The sequence below is a fragment of the Barbus barbus genome (assembly GCF_936440315.1).
Source record: "Barbus barbus genome assembly, chromosome: 26".
NCBI classification, from domain to species: domain Eukaryota; kingdom Metazoa; phylum Chordata; class Actinopteri; order Cypriniformes; family Cyprinidae; genus Barbus; species Barbus barbus.
The window spans coordinates 28,569,886-28,591,838 of record NC_136754.1 but is presented as its reverse complement, the minus strand read 5'-3'; the positions used below and the strand labels follow the sequence as shown (position 1 = coordinate 28,591,838).

The following is a 21,953-nucleotide window of genomic DNA, read 5'->3' as shown; positions in this document are numbered from 1 at the left end:
TCTGACCTGTATACTGTAAAAAATGTACAGACCTCCAAACTCAATTTTCTAGTGACTGATTACATCTACATTTTTCCATTGGCCCAATTGCAATTTCTGCTATCAATTGTGGCAACAGTCTGTTAACATTGGCTCAATGAGAAATAATATTGAGCCAATGGAAAAATTTAGATTTAATCAGTCACTAGAAAATTTTGAGTTGGGAGGTCTGAATTTTTTTACAGTGTACTTATTAAAATATATAAAAGAAAAAGTGATCATACTATATTTTGTAGTATTTGAATAATTATGACTAATAATAATAATATAAGAAGTAGAAGAAGAAAAATTTATAATAATTAGTGCTGTCAAACAATTAATCGTGATTTTGTTTACCTAGTATATGTGTGTGTACTGTGTATATTTATTATGTATATATAAATACACATACATGCATAATATATAAATATATGTATATATATAATACAAATTATATGAATATAAATATATACATGTAAATATTTTCCAAACATATGCTGTGTGTCTTTATATATACATAATAAATATACACAGTACACACACATATTATGTAAACAAAAACTTTTATTTTGGATGTGATTAATCATTTGACAGCACTAATAATAATTAAGAAATAATTAACTTCTTGCTGACAAACAGATAAATCCAGTGGTTTGAAGGATAGTGGCAAAGATTGGTAAAGATTTAAAATGACAATTAATTAGCTTTTTGGGGACTGAGCTGTGATCCATAATTACATATGAATGATGTAAACGTATGAATGCAGTTACCCTCATACAGGTCTCATAGCAGAATAACTACAAGTCACATTAACTAATATTAATATCAAAGTGTTTTGCTTCACTTTACTATTTATTAAGTGGCTTAGGTGTCCATGTTCTTTCAGCAGGATGGTTTCGAAGACTAATAATTGAGAAGATACTTAAAGGTTGGCTGATTGCTGGGCTGGAAATGAACCTTAATGGAAGGGAAAATCTAACCAGGAGATGAGAAAGGCTGTATAAATATAGCCGTCGTTATCAGCTCAATCTATTTTTACATTTTCTTCTCACTGCCAGCTCTATCATGGGACTGTAGTAATTCTGTTAAAGCCCGAGAGCTTAAGCCATCTAAAACTGTGCCTGATCCACATTCAAACCTGTAAGAAAGGATGAGAGGTGTAGATTTTGTACAAACAATTTTTACTAGTGTAGAAGATTTTTATTAGTCAAAATATGAATTAATCAAGTATAATTAATGTGAATTTAGCCATTTATGTGTCAATATATATATATATATATGCCTGTGTGTGTCAGAGGCCTGCATAGATGGAATGTGTAGACCCTCGAGATAAGAAACATCTGTAAAAATATAAAGGGGGTCTCTTTCCTTACTATAACACGTCTTGGAGCCCCTTCTCTCTAGGGAGGAATCAAATTGTATGTATAAGGAAAACAACCAAAAAAGGTAAAACGCATATGTATGAAATGTATTGAACACGCCTAGAGGAAAACCTATTTAAAGAGGACACAGAAAACATTCTGGAGATCTTTTCTGCAGAAAACGTCTCAGCTTTATTCTCATTTTGTAATAAAGTCTATTTTCTGGCATCAAAACCCCAAGACTTTGAGAGTGATTCTTCATAGAAAAGGCAGAAGCCACCACAGTAGTGGGCCAGTGGTACAAGCTTCTGTCACATGAGCATTCTGTACAGATGCAAGTGTAAGTCCCACTGAAAATGCACCTCATTTAATGTAAAGTCAGTCATTTAACAGATTTAGATCCACATATTAGTGCAGTGATTTAAATGCAGTTATTGACAGTTCAGTTCAGTGCCATTATATGCTGTAGCGCTCATTAGGTAATGGAGCAAAGTCAAACGGGAATCAATTATGCCCTAATGGGTACGTGGGAATCCTTTGTCATGCTGAAACAGCTTGAGCTGTCTACACTAGATTTGTCAAGTCAAATCAAGTCACCTTAATTTCTATAGTGCTTCATGCAATACAGATTGTGTCAGCTTCCCCGTGATAAACTGGAAAATAACAGAATCAATTATGGAAACTCAACTATGGAGATAACTGAAATTCTGCTGTAAAGAAGATGTAAAAGACAACAGTGTCATATTTAGCTCAAGTCAGTGTTGGATCAGTTAAAACAGGACTGCACAATAAGTCATAGTACATTCATGGTCACAATTTCTGCTTCTCTCTATTTATTAAGCATAATCATATGCGATGCGATATTTGCGTGCTGGTTATTTATCCTGAAAAGGCTTTATTATAATTTGGCATTTGTGTTGTCTTGCATTAGTAACAAGCCTCCTCAAGCTTTTATGGCTGCGGTTGCCAGATGTCAACAGTTGAAATCCTTTCTTTTAAATTGATACATTTTCTGGTTTACTTAATCATTTAAATCTGGCAATCATGTGCATGCACTCTCTCTACATTACGGAAAAAGGCAAACATGTCAGTTGAAGTTTAGCAATCTCTAATGTGACTTTCTGCTCAAATACACAGCCAGTCTGTTCTCTTTCATAAGGATGTTTGCACTGTTTGCTGTGACTAAATTTGCAAGCAAATCATAACGTTGACATTGACGTTCTCGATCTGTGCTTACATGAAATTGCAGTAATAAATGTTTTTTAAGTAAAATGACAATAATCATGATTATATTTTCTGAAGAAAATAATAGTGATCAACCATTTAACCCTTAACACACAGCCCTAAGTAACAGCGTGAAGTTCATCAATTCTTATACAAGTTCAGTTCAGCACAAGGCAGCAATGTTGTTCAGTATTCAGCAAGTGTCAATACAATGTTGATTCAGTTCAGTTCAATAACAACACTGATGTAGCAAGATGCAATAAATGACAAAAAACAAATTCTATTTAAGACAATAGTGCCATTATCCAGCTTAATTCAGTTCAGGATTTGTTCTCATCTGGTGGTGTTAGTGCCGTCCTATTGATACATTTCTGAAAGCATTCATGTCAAAACAAACATTCCATACCCATTTGTCCTGTTGTCGGAAATGGCAACAAATGGCACAAAACCTTTGACACAAAACTCTCACGTCCAGTGTAGACAGGATGTTAAACCCACCCTGGAAATATATGCCATTAAGTATGTTTCTGCAACACCTTTATTACGTACCTTACTGCGTGTTTCGAGGCTGTTTCAAAGTGAAACGTCCAGAGAGTGGCGCTAAAATGAGGGGTTCTATATGTGACCCTGGTAAGTTTTTTGTTACGTTGATATAGGCACATATTGCTGTGTTTTTATTACATTGCTTCAGGAACATATTGCGGTGGTTCATAATTCAAATATACAGGGAGTGTCGCTAAAAGTTAATGCTCTATCATGTTGGAAATATTCCCTAAACCTACCCAATGGTGTTAACAAATGCAAAACTGATATAAAGCCCATTTGCTGATGCAACCGTGCCATTTTAACTTCCTCATATGCAGGTTTGAGCTGTTTTGTCAAATAGGAGCAAATTTCACAGGGTTCGTACCGGAGCGCTTCACCTCTCAAGCATACTGTAGAGACCTGCCAGGTCGTGAAATAACGACAAAAACTTTTTGCACGGGCTTGCGTTTCTGGTCTGACGTATTCGTATGTGTATGAATGGAAGTCAATGGAATGAAAAGTGCAGTGTGACCGCCCCTTAACTCAGGAAGCAGCAAGTTTAAAGTTTGCACCCGTGGTGAGCAGAGCGAAGTGACAAAACCAGTTGTGTTTATGTGAACCATGGGTGATTTTGACAGTTGAAACAATAAACGCTAAAGAGAGTGTAGTTTAGCCCCTGCTGGGGATGTGTGTGCTCGTAGCCTATATCAAAAAGTTTAAACTGGCCAGGTGCATATCTCTCTTACACAGTTTGGAAGCAGTTGAAATTAAAATAAACGTGTACGCTGTGAGCGAACAATTTGTAGATCTGCCAGAAGAAGTAATCAGTATGAACAGCTGATTTGTACGGAGACATCTGATAGCCAAACTACATTGGAATTTGCAAATGAAAAAATCAAGTGAGCCTGGGCCGTTTTGTGTTCACAATGCATGTTTTTTGCAAACCGTACCTTTAGCCGAAAGCGAACCATACTCCTGAGATGCCAAACTACTTTAAACAGAAAGCCAACCTTTAGAAGAACCCAAGTCAGTGACTGGAACAATGTTCTAAGCCGCCTGACTCGGTTTTCCACCTAGACAACGCTTGTTAAGGTGGTTTCCAAAATCAAAAGACTGGGGTCTAAGCTAAAACATCATGGTGAAATTGTGACTGTCAAGGAACGTAGGAGGGCTACTGATTCAGCAGGTGATTCAGCTCATCCAGCAGCAAGCCTTCCCCCAAGAGCTGAAGGCACTGCAAAGGAGCTTTCATGGAGACATTATTCCAAGTTCAAGTCCTCGTCTCTGCCTCAACCCCTTTCTGGACTGGGGACTTCTTCACGTTGGCGGAAGACTTAAAGGATCAACCCTCAGTCAAGAACTAAAGCACCCCATTATTCTCCCAAAAGACAGCCACATCACCAAGCTGATTCTGTCACACTATCATGCCCAGATCTGCCACCAGGGTCGGAGCCAGACCTTAAAGGAGCTCCGGGCCATTGGTGCAAGTAAATCAGTCGCCAAGTTAATACATAGATGTGTGAAATGCCAGAAGCTCAGACGACCAGTTGAGGAGCAACAAATGTCTGAACTCCCCAGTGAACTCTGTGAAGTCTCAGCTCCTTTCATGTTCTGCGGAATGGATTGTTTCGGCCCATTTGTTACCAAGCGAGGTCCCAAAGAGTGCAAGAGATAGGGACTCATCTTCACATGCCTGTCTTCTCAAGCAGTCCATCTTGAAATGCTTGAAGACATGTTCACGGACGCATTCATTAACGCTTTAAGGTGTTTTATTAGCCTTAGAGGAGCTGTTTGTCAGCTCCACTGTGATCAGAGCACAAACTTCGTGGGTGCGAAGAATGAGTTCAAAGAAGCTCTCAAGCAATGTGATACAAAGGCTTTGAAAGCCTTTCTGGCGGATAAACACTGTGAGTTAACTTTCAGTGCTCCTTCAGCAAGTCATGCAGGCGGTGTGTGGGAGCGGCAAATTCGGACCAATCGCAATGTGCTGATTGCTACAATCGCTCAGTGTTCAGTGTAGGTAAGGCAAGGCAAGGCAAGGCCAGTTTATTTATATTGCACATTTCATGCACAATGGTAATTCAAAATGCTTTACACGAAAGAAAATAAAATAGTCATAAAAAAATTATAATATTATTTATAAGAAGTATGCTTAATTGTCACATGACAAACACTGAATATTAATTCAGTACAGCTGTCAAGGTTGTTACCTTGTAAACAAATGTGCTAATCATTCTTTTTACAAAGCTTGTTAATAAGGCTTCATACTAGTAAACAATGCTATATTGCCCAATTGAACTCATTTCATAATTGATCAACTTTACATATTGGACAGAACTGAATTAACACTGAGCTGTCTTTAACTGAACAATGATATTTTTGGCAATTACACTATGTGGAAAAAGCTATCTATTCTAGTTACACTAGGGCAAATAATGATAAATTCTATTTACACTAAAATAAAATTTTCTTTAGCAACAGGCGTGTAAATAGTAGTTATGTGGCAGATATTTATAGGCTACTTCAATACTGTAGTACATTATAAAACAGTATGCAATAACATATTGAGTGTAAATTGTCATATATATATAAATTTTATTAGATGAATGCCACTTTATTGAGACAAAAACCTACCTACAGCTAAGCTTACATAACACTGTATTATTGATTAGGCGTTTTATTTCCACTTTTCATATATATACTTAATTCTTATTGAAAATAAATGCCTTTCTGATCTGGTATGTGATGGGAAAAGGAGAAGCACGAGTTTGACAAAAGCCGGAATCCAACTCGGGTCGATCTCGTCAAAAAGCTCACATCTTTTACTCACTGCGACAGTGATACTACGGAAACACATGTGTCTTTTGCAGTGCTGTTTATCGCAGCCAGGCATTGGTGGCCGGAGTTAATGTAAATAGCCTCTGCTTACAAATTGGTCTATTTGTCCTTAGAGTAAATACACCCCGTTTCTTTTTAGAGCTGCTTACATCGGAATTTAATTCTGTTTGCTTAATTGAAATATTAATTCCATTTATATATTTTATTTATATATTATATTACTGCAATATTAATATTATCATGTAATATCTTTGAAACACTGTATAAAGCGCTATAGAGATAAAGGTGACGTCATTTGACTTGATTGGAAAAGTGCCATAGAGATTAAAGTACAATTTAGGTCCTACAAATTACATTGTTTTTAGATGCACAGTGATAGTTTGTAGTTTACATGTATATGTATATACGTACATATACAAGTCTTACATTTATAATTACTATTCCCCGCCTCCAGTTCACTCACGCGTTTGAAGATGAAACGTCACATGGAGCGCGTTGCATTCTGGGAAACAGTATCCCACGCAGCGTCTTTAGATGCATACATCAAATTTCAGCAAATGTAACAGGTAATCCGGGCATTCCATGCATACAGAAAATTCACATACTATTCACAGTATACACACAGCATACTGCAATATAGTAGGAGTTGTATGATAGTTTGCCATTCGGAACACAGCTTCTGTACTGATTTCAGTGTACTTCAGTTATATTTAGCAGATTCTGGCAAATATAGTCGGTCATCCGGGTATTTCATGCATACAGAAAATGTGCATACTATGCGCAGCATTCATACTGCATGCTGCAGAAATAGTAAGAGTAGTATGATAGTATGGCATTTTGAACACAGCCATTGACTTTGAATTCATTCATGACTGGGTTAGAAGCTGTGAGCGCAGGAACCTGCATAGCCAATCTACAGTTTCACTCATCAGATTTCTCTCATCTCAGAAACTCAGTGACATATATATGTAAGTCAACACAGGTCATCTAATCCTGGTGCTGTTCATTGTAACGTTGTTTGTTTAAGCTGCTTTGTCTTATGTCCACATATTTGTGTGCTGCTTAGTCCAGAGACCATCAAGCTAGCAGCTAACTCAGGAAGCAGCAAGTTTAAAGTTTGCACCCTTGGTGAGCGTCTCTTTAAACATCTTCCATGTTTAAGAGATGGAATATTTTTAATGATGTAAAATGTCTACATTGACTGTTTCTGGAAATTGTTTTGTTGTGTATATTGTACCAGGAAAGTTTAATGTGTTAGCTTTAAAGGTCATTTAATGTGTATTGCATATATACAAATGCATGATGATTCACTGTAAAAGGTGTGAGGATTTATTTGTAAATTTGCATTATGCCAAAAGCTTATTAACCAGCTATTTGTGTGTTTACTTCTAGTTTTCACGGTGCTTATGCTGGTTCCAGAATAATAAAACCGACTGCACCTGATAGAGACTCTCTGCCTCATATTAAGGAAGCCAAGAGCTGCGAAACCTAAATAAATGTGCGCTATTAGGCGCATATCCAATCGTTTGTGTGGAGAGTGGAAGCTGAAGCGCGCTTTGCAGGCCCAATGCCTGGCCCACATCCGAACTATGACGTGAAAATTGGAATGCAGGGCTCTACTCAAGCACAACGCCATACTGCGTGAGCTACCGAGCAAACCTACTGAACATGAAAACCCATACATATGAAGCTGGATATGTGACGCTAACCTTCAAAGGTATCAGTGTTCAAATATCGCAGCATGTTAAAATTGTTTTGAATTAATAACACAATGTTTTCCAAGTAATTGTGTGAAAATTAGGCTTTATTAAGCGAAACTGTGGACCAGCAAATAATACTTTGTATGAAAAGGAATAAAAGTTGTCTGAGTTTAACAGCCGCTAGTGTTCATTTCAAACTGGAAACTGCAGTGATTTGTACATACACTCTTAAAAATAAAGGTGCTTAAAAGGTTCCTCACAGCGATGCCATAGAAGAGTGGTTCCCAATCCTGGTCCTGGAGAACCCCCAACACTGCATATTTTAAATGTCTCCCTAATCAAACACACCTAATTGAACTCATCCGAGACCTCAAATGTGTGTTAGATAAGAGAGACATCAAAAACGTGCAGTGTTGGAGGTTCTCCAGGACCAGGATTGGGAACCACTGCCATAGAAGAACCATTTTTGGTTCCACAAAGAACCATTCAGTCAAAGGTTCTTTAAAGAACCATCTCTTTCTTACCTTTTTATAATCTGAAGAACCTTCTTTCGCCACAAAGAACCTTTTGTGAAACAGAAAGGTTCTGCAGATGTGAAAGGTTCTTCATGGAACCATTTAGACAAAAAAGGTTATTCTATGGCATTGGGAAAGCCTCTTAATTTTTAAGAGTGTATAGGTATGTTTTTTCAGTTTTGCAGAAACACACTTATGGCACGGTTCAGTACAGCTCACTTTTGGCGGGTTTTCCACTGGGAACAATACCTGGTACTTTTTATAGTATCACCTTGGCCGAGGTTCCAAGCGAGCCGTACCGTTACCAAAACATGACATTTAAACTCTGCTGATCAGTGATTGGTCTCTGCCTGCGTCATTGAACTTTTCAGCACGAGACACAATAGACCCGCTAGATTTAAATCAGCACAGTCAGCAAAGGATCGAACGCAACTGTTTATGAATGAGCGCACCTTTTTTAAACAACCAAAAAATTAGTTTCGTTTTCTGTTGAGGAAGTACAGATGTTCCTCTCTCTGATAGCCTAAACTGCAGTGGAAACACAAAACGAGCCGAACTGAGCCGTGCCATTCTGAACCAAGCCAAGCCGAGTCGTACCACGCCATTAGAGGCACGTATTCCTATGAGACCAGGGCCCGTATTCATGAAAAATCATAGTGCTAGAGTTGCTCCTAGTAACAAAATTCTAAGAAAATTCTTAGAAATGTGGGTATTTCCTCTTAAAATTACAAAAGATCCTAGTAAAGAAAAAAGTCATTCAGAAAGCATCTTAACCCTTAAAAGGTCCAAATTTGTTAGGAGTACGGACGAGGACTTTTAAGGGGCTTAAGAGTTTCTTTAGCAGCGGAGAAAATGGACGAAACATGAAGAGGCAGAAGAAATGTGTTGCACACAATGCATGACTGAGTTAATAAGACGCTACACATTAGATCGTGCAGGGATCCGTGTCTGTGACCGATCTTATTAAAGACATGCTAACATCTCCGACACCGCGCAGAAATGCCATAGTGCCAGAAATGGACGTAATCACTACATTAACATATTTGGCAACTGGAAAAATGCAACTATGCAGCAGTGATGATTTGGGTCTGTTACAGCACTTATTAGGCTATGTCTCATTTCCTATAAAATACGGTAAGTATGACAGCATGGCAAATTAAAAATAAAGAATATATATACATATATAGTGTGTGTGTTTGAGAGAGAGAGAGAGAAAGAGACGGTAAAACAGGAAAAATTACGCCTGTAATTTCAAAGTGAAGGCTTATAATATACCCTACTCTTAAAAGCGCTCTTTTATTTCCTTCTTGGACAACCAACCAATCACAGTCTTCAAAAGAATGTGTCATTCCTAGCAACGGGGTCAGCCCCGCCTCCTCACTAAGATAAAAGTTTTCGTCTTTTCCTCGCTCAGAGTTACTCTCAGATTGGTCCTGAATCACTTTTAAGCTAAGACTCCTAGTTAGAATTTTTAAGCTAATTTAGGTGCTCTCTAAAAGGATTCTTACAATCTTTAGGAATACGGGTAGGTTAAACCAGTTGCTGCTCCAGATATGTAAATTCACTGACAATCTTCACCAAAGCCGAATCTCTGAAATCTCATTTGTCCTGACACTCCATGCCAGGTTTAATGTCAGTGACACTAAAGACTCTTGGCACTTGTGTGCGATGCAGTCTAACACAATATGCCAGTTTGAACATGTGGAGAGAAGATTTGCAGTGAAGCATCACTGTCATATGGAAAAGAACTGTAAATATATATATTTTTTAAATCTCTTTTTGTACTCCACAGAATAAAAATAGAAACATTTTGGAACATGATAGTGAGAATATAAAGGAATAATAAATAACTTTTTGTACTGCAGATGCTAAGGAGAATGTTATACCTCTAAGGAGGTGCTAATGAAATTAGATTTCCATTTGAGGTGATGTGAGCGCAGCAGGGGTGTAATTATGTTGAAAAGAAACCAGAGACTTAGCCTAGAGAAACAATCAAACCAGAGAGGTCTAAGCATCTGAAAGAGTAAAATATTGCATTGCTTTTTTTTTCAGTTGACTGAACTTTGACATAAACAAAAAGGTTTTGAAGCTCTGAATTGACCATTGTCCATTATCATTAAATGTGAGGATTTACCAAGAACACAAGACAACAGAGGATAAGTCATCATTTTAATTATTCCCTTAATTAAAATCACCAATCGTAAATGAAACGATTACTGATCATAAGTTGGATGCGCTCCTGGGCCCATTGAATATGGGCAAACGGCTTTTTTAAGAGAAACTCTTTACAGTTGTTGACACAGTAGTCATTGTTATTTTAATCCTGTTACTAAAATGCAGATAAAATAAGGTGAGATGAACTGCATGTGATTAAAGGGGATGTCTAATGCTATTCATGCATTCTGACTTATTTACACTGTTAAAGAGTTGGATACTCATGCTAACCGTGACCTAAGTCTAAAGAAAAAAGACAAGTTAGATGTATGACTGTGGCAAATACACTCCTTTAAGGTTTGTATAAGTTTTGGAAAGTAGTATTTCGAGTATGGCCCCGTACAGAAGTCGTCAGCAGCACTGCACAGGACTTGCTCTAGAGGGACATTGACCACAAAATCAACAATGTCACGTATGTTTTTGGTTGTGAGGGAGATATAACCATGTTCACCTTCCCAAACAAGCCAGTATTAAAGGAACAGTGGATACAAATGTGTTTGTTTGTTCCCGGCATTTCTGTGACGAATGTTTTATAATGAAACAAAATTTAAGTTACTCAATAAAGTTTTAGTTTGCCGATTGCTAATGCAAAATCTGCGTGTTCTCATGACTCTTTAGCTCCCCCCAACAATGTTCCCTCTAATTTTTTTTCTTGCTGAGCAAAACTTTTCTCTATTGGGCGGACATTTCGGCCACCTGAGCAAAGACATTATACCAGACTTTATACCAGACTTGTACAGTGCGCACACATAAAAGTGTGTAACTTTTAAATTGAATGTGCTATTTATATTTGATTTGACCCTTGATGTAACTAAATGATGTACATTTTATTTAGGTTATCTGAGAAAACATTTTTACAGTACAATACACTGCCATTTAAAAGTTTGGGATCAGTAAATTTTTTAAAGACGTTTCTAAGGCTCATCAAGGATTTATCTATTTGCTAAAAAATACTGAATATTATTTCACAAAATAATATTGTGACATATTATTTCAATTTAAAACAAGTTTTCTATTTTAATATACGTTCAAATATAATTTATTCCCGTGAAGCAAAGCTGAATTTTCGGTGTCACGTGATCCTTCAGAAATCATTCTAATATGCTGATTTATAATCAATGTTGCAAAAAGTTGTGCTGCTTAATATTTTTAGGGACCTGTGATATTTTTCAGGATTCTTTGAGAAATAAGAAGTTAAAGAGAACAGTGTTTATTCAAATTAGAAATTTTGTGTTACAATATACACCACTATTCAAAAGTTTGTGGTCAGTAAATTTTTTCTTATTTTTTTAATTAATACTTTTATTCAGAAAGGATGTTAAATGGGTAAAAAGTGATAGTAAAGACTTATATTGTTAGAAAATATTTATATTTTTAATTAATGCTGTTCTTTTTCACTTTTTATTAGCCTAATCAAAGAATCAAAGAAAAAAGCTTCCAAAAAACTATTAAGCAGTACAACGGTTTCAATACTGATAATAAATCAGTATATTAGAATGATTTCTGAAGGATCATGTGACACTGAAGACTGGAGTAATGATGCTGAAAATTCAGCCTTGCTTTACAGGAATACACTATATTTTAAAATATATTAAAATAGAAAACTAATATTAGAAATTGCAATACCCTAAGAGTTCACAATATTACTGTTTTTTTTCTGTATTTTGATCAAATAAATACAGCAAATACAGCATCCTTGATGAGCATAAGTGACTCCATTAAAAAAGAAGGTCAATTATTTATTAGGTATATAATATAGGCCTAACATAATATAATATCAAATCAACTGAAGCATTTAAACTGATAGAGGAGAATAGAAAACAAACTGAAGCATTTAAACTGAGATCTGTACGTTAAATTAAAAAAAAAAAACGGGAACATGTGAATGCTTATAGGGTAAACGTACCCATTATGCACACTTCCATTTTTGAGATCAGTTTATAAAAGAAAAAAAATATTTATTATCCTACTTGATGTCTTAACCAATTGATATGTAGTGAACTGCCTCTCACTCTCTCCACATCAGATGTTTACTCCACTTTGCGTAAGGTGAATGCACGGAAGGCAGCTGGCCCTGACGGAATACCTGGTCGTGTGCTTAAAGCCTGTGCGGAGCAGCTAGCTGAGGTCTTCACGGACATTTTCAATCTGTCCCTGGCCCAAACAACTGTCCCCACTATCTTCAAAACCTCCACCATCGTACCAGTACCGAAACATTCCACTGCCTCGGTCCCTAACGACTTCCGTCCTGTTGCACTCACCCCCATCATTGCCAAGTGTTTTGAGAAACTGGTTGCATCCCACCTAAAATCCTGTCTCCCTGCTACACTGGACCCATTCCAATTTGCCTATCGCCACAATAGGTCAACAGAGGACGCCATCTCAACAGCGCTTCACTCTGCCCTCACCCACCTGGACAGTCAAAACACACATGTGAGAATGCTGTTCATGGACTTCAGTTCTGCATTTAATACAGTAGTCCCCTCCAAGCTGATCTCCAAGCTCAGCCAGCTTGGAATCAGCACACCCATCTGTAATTGGATTCTAGATTTTCTGACTAACAGACCTCAGTCCGTCAAGTTAGATAACCTCTCCTCCTCCATCATCACCCTGAACACCGGCGTGCCACAGGGCTGCGTACTGAGCCCTCTCCTGTACTCCCTCTTCACCCATGACTGTGTTCCTGTTTATGGCTCCAACACCATAATCAAATTTGCAGATGACACCACGGTGGTAGGTCTGATCAAGGATGACGATGAATCAGCCTACAGGGATGAGGTGCAGCACCTGGCTGTATGGTGTGCCACCAATAATCTACAGCTAAACACCCAGAAGACAAAGGAGATCATTGTGGACTTCAGGCGGACTAGGAGTCATGCACACACACCCATCTACATCAACGGAGCTGAAGTGGAGCGTGTGTCGAGTTTCAAGTTCCTTGGCATCCACATCTCTGATGACCTCACCTGGTCCCATAACACCTCTACTCTGGTCAAAAAGGCACAGCAGCGCCTTTACTTCTTAAGGAGCCTTAAGAAAGTTCACCTGAATCCCAGGATCCTTGTGGAATTCTACCGCTGTACCATTGAGAGCATACTCACGAACTGCATCTCAGTATGGTACAGCAATTGCTCCGCATCTGACCGCAAAGCACTCCAGCGGGTGGTGAAAACTGCTCAACGGATCACCGGCACCCAGTTAACTTCCATTGAGAACATTTATTATAAGCGCTGTCTGGGCAGGGCAAGAAACATCATCAAGGATGCCTCTCACCCTAACCATGGACTTTTCACCCTCCTTCCATCCGGCAGGCGTTACAGGTGCCTACGCTCTCGCACCAGTAGGCTCAGGAAGAGCTTCTTCCCCGAAGCTGTGACACTTCTGAACGCCACACCACCAATCTAACCTGCACCTGCTTATTACTGCACTGGTCACAGTACTTTACACACATGCATTTGCACTACTCATATTTTGCACAGACTGCACATTGTCAAAGTCATTACACTATAAACTGTTTAAAGTTGTTACTGTACAAGCACAGTAAACTATTTCTATAAAATATTGCACTACTGCTATTTTGCATAGAATACATTGTTCTATCAATACTTTGCACACTCATCCAGCTGTATTTATTTATTACCACTGTTCTCACGTTTCTGCTGTTCATAATGTGTATATATAATCTGTAATCTATATAATCTACATTGCTCTGTTCATAATGTACATACAATCCCTACATTGCATTCCTATTTTATATTCTGTATATACTCTGCTCAATACTGTGTATAGCAATTCCACTGTATATTCTGTAAATCATATCTTCACTTACTCTGCACTTATATGTATATAAAACACTATATTCTTGCACTTCTGGTTAGATGCTAACTGCATTTCATTAGCTCTGTACTTGTACTCTGCATAAATGACAATAAAGTTGAATCTAATCTAATCTAATCTAATATGTTTGTTACTATGCACCTCCTATAATTTCAAGTCAGTCAGATCATTGCACGCTGAGATATGGGTCTTCATGTGTTCACTCCACTGGTGGTGGTTGAGGAGAGACCCCCACATGTAAAGCGCTTTGGGTGTACGGCAATACACAATAAATGCGCTATATAAATGCATCATTCATTCATTCATTCACTCTGTCTGATGGTCATTTTGAAAGCTGTCTGAAAACTTTCACCAGAAGAGGAGCTCCTTAAATGTGCTTTTTTTTTTATGTTTAAGCCTTTATTTTGGCTAAGTTTCACTACTTATTGTAAAATTAAGAGATTAATGTTCAGACTTTTGCATATTATAACCTGGAACTTGGATGTGGGAAATAATTACATTAGATCCAAAAGATAGTTTTAGCAACACAGCGCAGATGCTACAGAACACAGTAAATAAATGTTCTCTTCAAAATAATTTTTAACTTTGCCACATTTTTTTTCCCTCTATATAGTGATGATATGGCATGAAAATAATAGGAAATTTTGTAAATTCTGTTATGCTAGCATGTGGAAATATTTGTATATTGTTAAATTAACCCCACATTTGTGCCCCGCTCAACCCGTGCATGTGAAATGCTTTTTACAGACCGTTTATGGATTAAATTCATATGAAGGAACGAAAACAACAAACTCTTTACATCTCTCGGAAGATGTTTCTCTCTTGTTTCCATTGCATTGTGCTAAATTCATTGTTTTGTGGCTTGTTTCTATTGTGTTGTGAATTGTTTACATCGTGTAGCGACTTTTTTCCTGTTGTGTTGTGCTAATTTTGTTTGCGCTACGGCTTGTTTCCGTTGTGTTGTGCACTACTGGGCCAAAGTACTTCGGAGATATGAAGGATGCAATATTAATCTACAGGTACTCAAGTTTAATATGAGATTTTATCTGCAATAAAATTTCTATCTACAATATTCAGCCAAACTCCTTTCTCGTTATCATCCACCTGCTACTCTTCTCCGTCACTTCGCAAACTCCGAAGGAAAGTTCAGGAATAGTCCATTTCACACTGGATGACAGGTGTGACTGGAAGAGTCAATGTGTTAAACACATTCTACACAAAGCAAAGACACATTTAGGGTACAACAAGGCTAAAGGGGCACTAGGGTAAAAGGCACATTTCGAGGGGTGAGAACCAGAAGGGCGTAAGCGACATTTTTGGTGAAATGGAGATATATACATCAAATGAAAGCTCTTAATGAGCTCTTTTCACTGGCAAAAGTACTGTCATCCATGAGTGTACAAATTTGTATTATAAACAATTGAAATCAGTAAAGTCAGATCAAATTATGGTAAAATTTGGGTTTTGGCTCTGCTGTAAAGTTGATGAAATGTCACTCGATTTGTTTTTGTTTTTTATTCTGCTCTAAAGTATCAGATATCGCTAATATCCTTTAAGTTGGGATAATTATATTTATACTCATATTTAAGGAAACCAATGTATATAAAAAATATAAATCATATTTTTTTCATATTAAATTTTCAGAATCTTTCCTTTTTAAAATATTTTTTCAGTATATTTAAACTAAACATTTTTGATGAAAAAAAAATAAATGCTTTTATTTGAGATTTGACATTTTCCAGCATACATTCAATACTTTATTCATGATCTTGGCCTGGCTAGCGCCATGCTATACTGGTTGAGCTTCAGGAATTATTTACTATTTGTTTGCATTTTTCTCATTTTAATGGGCTAATTTACAAGTATGATACAGTATATCAACATATTATAGACTGGTCATTTACTAGTGATTTGTTTATCATGTGTTCATTATCAACCAAAGTGTATTGAGATATTGATACTACAACAAATTTGTAAAATGAGTGGTTCAGAATACATCATTTACTAATGATTTATGATGATTTACAACATTATTTACAGCACATATGTAACATGTTAACATATCACTTACAAATTATCTACAAATTTATATTATGTTTAGTAACTGATTATTTAATTAATAATGAAACTATTTTAAATGACTTTTAAGTGAACTTTAATATAAAGTGTTAACCTGTGAAGCAGAGGGAGATACCAGCACTGAGTATCTATGCCTTAAAATGGATAACTTGGAGAGACTGCACCAGACAGCTGGATGGATCTTGCCAACAGGAGGGTTTAGACACAAGTGCCAGGCGAAGTGCCTTGGGCAGCGGCTCTGCACAGCAGAACAGTTCAGTGACACCATGCTATTACGCATAACTTCGATGCAAGCTATAAATAATCCTTCAAGTTAGGTTTGTCTCATCGATTTAAGTTAAGTCTGAGAAAGCAAATATGATTTCATTGATAAACAACTTCTAGATTCACCAAATTCAATAACGTGTCCGTAATTATGTTATGCATTCAGCTGGGAATTTTCTTCACTGTGATAGCACTGTTTAGTTGCATGTGCTGTCTGTGTTGTTTTAGCACTCACCACACTAAAGCAATAATGTAAATCAGGTAAAGCTGCAAACACATTATCTGCTGGTCATAACACTCTTCTCTGTCATTTGATGAATTACTGATGCCATGATCACTATAAATGAGCATAAACTCTCTTTTTAAGCAAACGTCTGTGATGGTAAACAAACAGTGCTGACCTTTGTGAATGAAACACATAATTATAAACCACAGAAAGGAGGCATCATCAGGTCAATATGAGAAAACAGAGATATATGTTACTATTTAAAATACACATTCAGAGCTCAGCAGCGAAAGGCTTAAATTTGCCTAGGAGCTGTATTATCCTCCAATGTGAAAGTCACATCAATACACTGAACAAAGTTACACGCTGTGCAAGCTCACAGGAGGAAACAGCTAAGCACTGATTTGTGATCATAACTGCAAGTAGATAAGAGACATTTGCAAAATCCACATTTATATGCATACAGTGATTTTATCGTTAAGTCATATTAATATGCAATGATAAAACCAACTGCAGCTGGACAGGGATTATACATAGATATTCAATACTGCATGTCTGCTCCATGTCTTTTGAACTAATGTTTCATGATCTGAACATCATGAGGTCATGATTACATAATTATGACAATTACATAATCATGTACATGCACAACAACATCAGAAAGTATTCTTTTTTTATTAAGGGATGATATTTGCATCCTAAAATTTTGTATTTTTCAGTGGCATTTATTGCTGATTTATGAGGACATTATAGCATGGTGTCCATTTTTGTCAAATACTGAATTAATGTTTTAAAAAAATATTAATTATGAAATACAATCAACATCAAGTAAAACAGAAGCTGCATGTAAGGTACCAGTTAACACAATAAATGCTCTTTTAACAAATAATTGGTCCATAGATTTTACCACTGTTGTCTACCATCACGGTAGAATTTAATGAATGAATTTCAAATTATAAGAAGTGTTTTCCACATATCCTGTGTTTTCAGATAACAGACAATATGATAAATATGCAAAAAGTATGCAGTTTTTATGGGAAATCTCTCATACACAATGTTTCAACAAAAAAAGCACAACTTTTCCATCCAACTCAGTAACATGCTATTTTAATGCATGTTTATTCAGATAAAATAAGTTATCCTTGCATCACTGAGTGTCAGCATGGATGCAATGTGTGTGTGTGTGTGTGTGTATGTGTGTGTGTGTGTGTGTGTGTGTGTGTGTGTGTGTGTGTGAGAGAGAGAGAGAGAGAGAGAGAGAGAGAGAGAGAGAGAGAGAGAGAGAGAACTTCACTGTTCTGCTTCATTTCACACATTAAGGCAAAGAACATGTGGCAGGGCAGATAACATTGTCTGCAGAAGCACATTTGGTGAGCAAACAATTGGCTAAATTATTAATATCATGTCATTTGTATTTATAACAATTGTAAAAATAGCTTTGAGAGGAAGAATACCAAAAGCTATAGGCTACGTGTCCTTTAAATCTTATAAGCTGTGAAATGTTCAAACATAAATGATAAAATATCTATCTACTCACTGACTCACTTTGCAGAGCACATTTTCTATATATATTTTAACTTTGACTGAAGGACTAACCCGCAGATAAATAGGTTATGCACATAAATGCAAAGGGTCGCAACAACCTTATCCTCGGACGTTTTTAATGAACAGAAAGCAGAAAGGAGCTACTTACTAGTGGTGTTGTATTTGACGCCGTTAATGTACTCTGGACAGGGTCGCTCAATTATCCGTCCAGAGTTACTTCTTGGCCAGCAAGTTCCGATTTCATCCGTGGTGGCGTTACAATAGAGACCTTAGAGGAAAATACAACCGGTGTTGATTAATGTGCATTATAAGAGCTGAATAAAACAAATGCGCTAACAGAGAAGGTAATCCCCACCGTCGACACTCATCGACGCGAAAGACGAATTCTCGTATAAAGTGTCCTGAAAAGCATCCATAAGAGTACAGTTGGTGTCGCCGAATTCCTCTATGAAGAACTGAAAGAGGGACGCATCCATGATTACACTCAAGTAAAGGCTTCAGTAGAAGAAGCGATGAGTCTGCCTCCCTGTCAACTTGATACAGTTCTGTCTCTTCTTCACTGATGACAAATGCTCCTTGAGCGCGTGTGACCGCGCGATTCAAGCAATCCTGGGGATTGTTTTGTGCGCGCGTCCATTGACAGGACCAGGGTGATGTCATGATGAAGTGTGGAGGATCAAAGCGGCCGCTCTATCAAGATTTCTTTCTAAAGACTCCTTTTCTTCATTGCCCGTTAACGTCCTAAGGTATTTTGTTATTAATGTTTGAAATGTTTAGATAATCTGCATGTACAGTTAGGTCCACATATTTGGACACTGACACAATTTTCATAATTCTGGCTCTATATGCCACCAGAATAGAATTAAAATGAAACAATAAAAATGAAATTGAAGTGCTGACTTTAAGCTTTAATTCATGGGGTTGAACAACAATATAACATTAAATGCTTAGGAATTACAACCATTTTTATTCACAGTCCTCCATTTTCAGGTGCTTAAATGTAATCGGACAAATAAATATAATCATAAATAAAATGTTAATTTTTAATATTTTGAGAATCCTTTTGCAGGTAATGGCTGCCTTGAGTCTGGAACTCACGGACATCACAAGAGACTGGGTTTGCTCCTTTGTGATGCTTTGTCAGGCCTTTACTGCAGCTGACTTCAGTTGTAGTTTGTTTGTGGGTATTTCTGCCTTTAGTTTTGTCTTCAGCGAGTGAAATGCATGCTCATTCGGTTTGAGATCGAGATATTGCAAAATATTTACCTTCAAAAACTGCTGGGTTGCTTTTGCTGTATGTTTTTGGTCAATCTCCATTTATACTATACAGCGCCGTCCAATCTTAATGCATTTGACTGAATCTGGGCAGAGAGTATATCTCTGTACACCTCAGAATTCATCCGGCTGCATTCATCATCTCATCATTGCTAAACACCAGTAACCCAGTGCCACTGGAAGCCATGCATGCCCATACCATCACACTGCTCCATGTTTCAAAGATGATGTTGTATGTATGCTTTGGATCATGAGCTGTTCCAAGCCTTCTCCAGACTTTTTTATTCCCATCATTCTGGTACAGGTTGATCTTAATTTCAGCCGTCCAAAGAATGCTTTTCCAGACGTGCTCTGGCTTTTTTTTAGATGTTTTTTGTCAAAGTCTAATCTGGGCTTGTTTGCAGCTTGTGGTGAAGCCTATGTATTTGCTCTGGTGAAGTCTTCTCTTGATTGTAGATTTTTGACAGCGACACATCTACCTCCTGGACAGTGTTCTTCTCTTGGCTGGATGTTGTAAAAGGGTTTTTCATTGCCATAGAGAGGATTCTCTGATCATCCACCACTGCTGTTCTCTGTGGACATCCAGGTCTTTTATGTTGCTGAGCTCACCAGTGCATTCTTTGTTCTCTCAGAATGAGATGTTCCTGCTATCTCTCTGATGGATTTGTTTTGTTTTTGAAGCAATATCTTTCCAAATATCCAAAAACACACAGCAAAAGCAACCCAGCAGTTTTTGAAGGTAAATATTTAGCAATATCTCGATCTCAAACCGAATGAGCATGCATTTCACTCGCCGAAGACAAAACTAAAGGCAGAAATACCCACAGACAAACTACAACTGAAGTCAGCTGCAGTAAAGGCCTTTGTTATGTAATTGAAATCCTGATGGGTTTCTTCTCAAAGAATATGACAAAGCAGGGTGTGTGTGATGTCTTGGAGTGTTAGTCAAAATGCATTGCTGAAGAGAAAATCCTTTTTGTCATATGCAATGAATAATGGCATTCTTTGAACAGATTCCCTCGCTCACACGACAGTCAGATCTGGAGAATGGTTTGATGAGGTGCTGACATTCCACTACATTTGTTCTAGGGCAAATTTCCTCCTGGTATTTTTACACCAAGTTCAGATGAAAACCCCTAGAGAAGTCAGCAAGCAGTTTCATGTTCTCAACGAGCAGAAGAAGCCCGAGCTGAGCTACAGAGATGGAGCGTTACATCAGTGTCGCATAATTTAGGGGATCAAACAGTGATCAGAGAGCATTTTTTAGAGCCCTGCAGCAGTGTGTAAAATCATGTTCTTCTCTCTCTTTTGTACCCTGAAACCAAGGACTGTCACGTGTGCTTAGATTTTATATTTGATGTTTTTAGTTCATGTCCTTAATTATGTCATGCCTTTTATTTTGAAGTTCATTCATGTTCTTAGCCTCAGTATTATTCACCGTTTCCTGCTCCTCATGTTCCTGTTTCCTGTCATAATTTCCTTCAGGTGTTACTTGGTGAACTAATTAGTTCAAATGTATTTATATTATAGCCTTCATGTTTATTTCCCAGGTCTCAAGTCAAGGATTCAGTAACGAATGTCCACTGAAGGCAAGCTGAAATGAACATACACTACCTATAAAAACCAGTCATTACTGGTTATTAATGTATTTGAAAGAAGTCTCTTATGCTCACTGGTCCCCTCAACTGTAAGGTGAACTGGTTGATTATTCGAAGCTTTTCAATACAGTGCACACTTGTGGCATCTAATGGTCAAAAGGTGGAAAAGCTGCCTCTGCGTCCCATAGGACATCCCTTTGAACTCTGAAAACCAAAACTATAAAAATGATTACTCTTTCATGTGTCAGGATTGATGTAGTACTTATAATGTAAGAATATATTTAATAAATTGGATGAGTGTAGTTTCTGCACTATAGCGTCGCCTAGTGAAAATACAAAAATAAAGCATGTTTTCAAACAACCTTTGCATGGCACCCTCCCCAACTCAAACATCACAAACACAGCCCTTACGCAGCTCTATAAAACTGAAGGCATGTCTGTTGAGCAGGCTACTTTCAATCAAAGGTCCAACATATTAGGAATACTTTTAACTTGAAGTTTAGCTTACCTGTCAAGAAGAAACTCTGCAAGTTCTTCACCATCGATTGAAACCTAAACATTGTCTCAAATGTTTAAAAAAAAAAATAATTGTTTACCTTTATTTTACTCCATTGTCTTGTCTGTATTTTGGCAAATCTTTGAATTATGGCTTGTGCGGAATCTGAATGTGTTTTTCCACACCAGCAAAACATCCTCTGGGGCCTGTACCATGAAGCCGGTTTAGCGGATAGCCA

General features: G+C 37.3%; 1 protein-coding gene across 1 annotated transcript in view; it reads right to left on the bottom strand.

The window, feature by feature from the left end:
- LOC306846254 (corticotropin-releasing factor receptor 2-like) overlaps window positions 1-18,984 on the bottom strand; it is an 88,782-nt gene extending 69,798 nt beyond the window's left edge. Inside the window, exons 1-2 of the mRNA XM_079379493.1 lie at window positions 18,702-18,984; window positions 18,495-18,614 (exon numbers count right to left, since the gene is read on the bottom strand). Coding sequence (XP_079235619.1) covers window positions 18,495-18,614; window positions 18,702-18,822 — 241 coding nt within the window. The 5' untranslated portion in view covers window positions 18,823-18,984. The remainder of the gene's footprint in view (window positions 1-18,494; window positions 18,615-18,701) is intronic.
- Window positions 18,985-21,953: the final 2,969 nt, after the last annotated feature.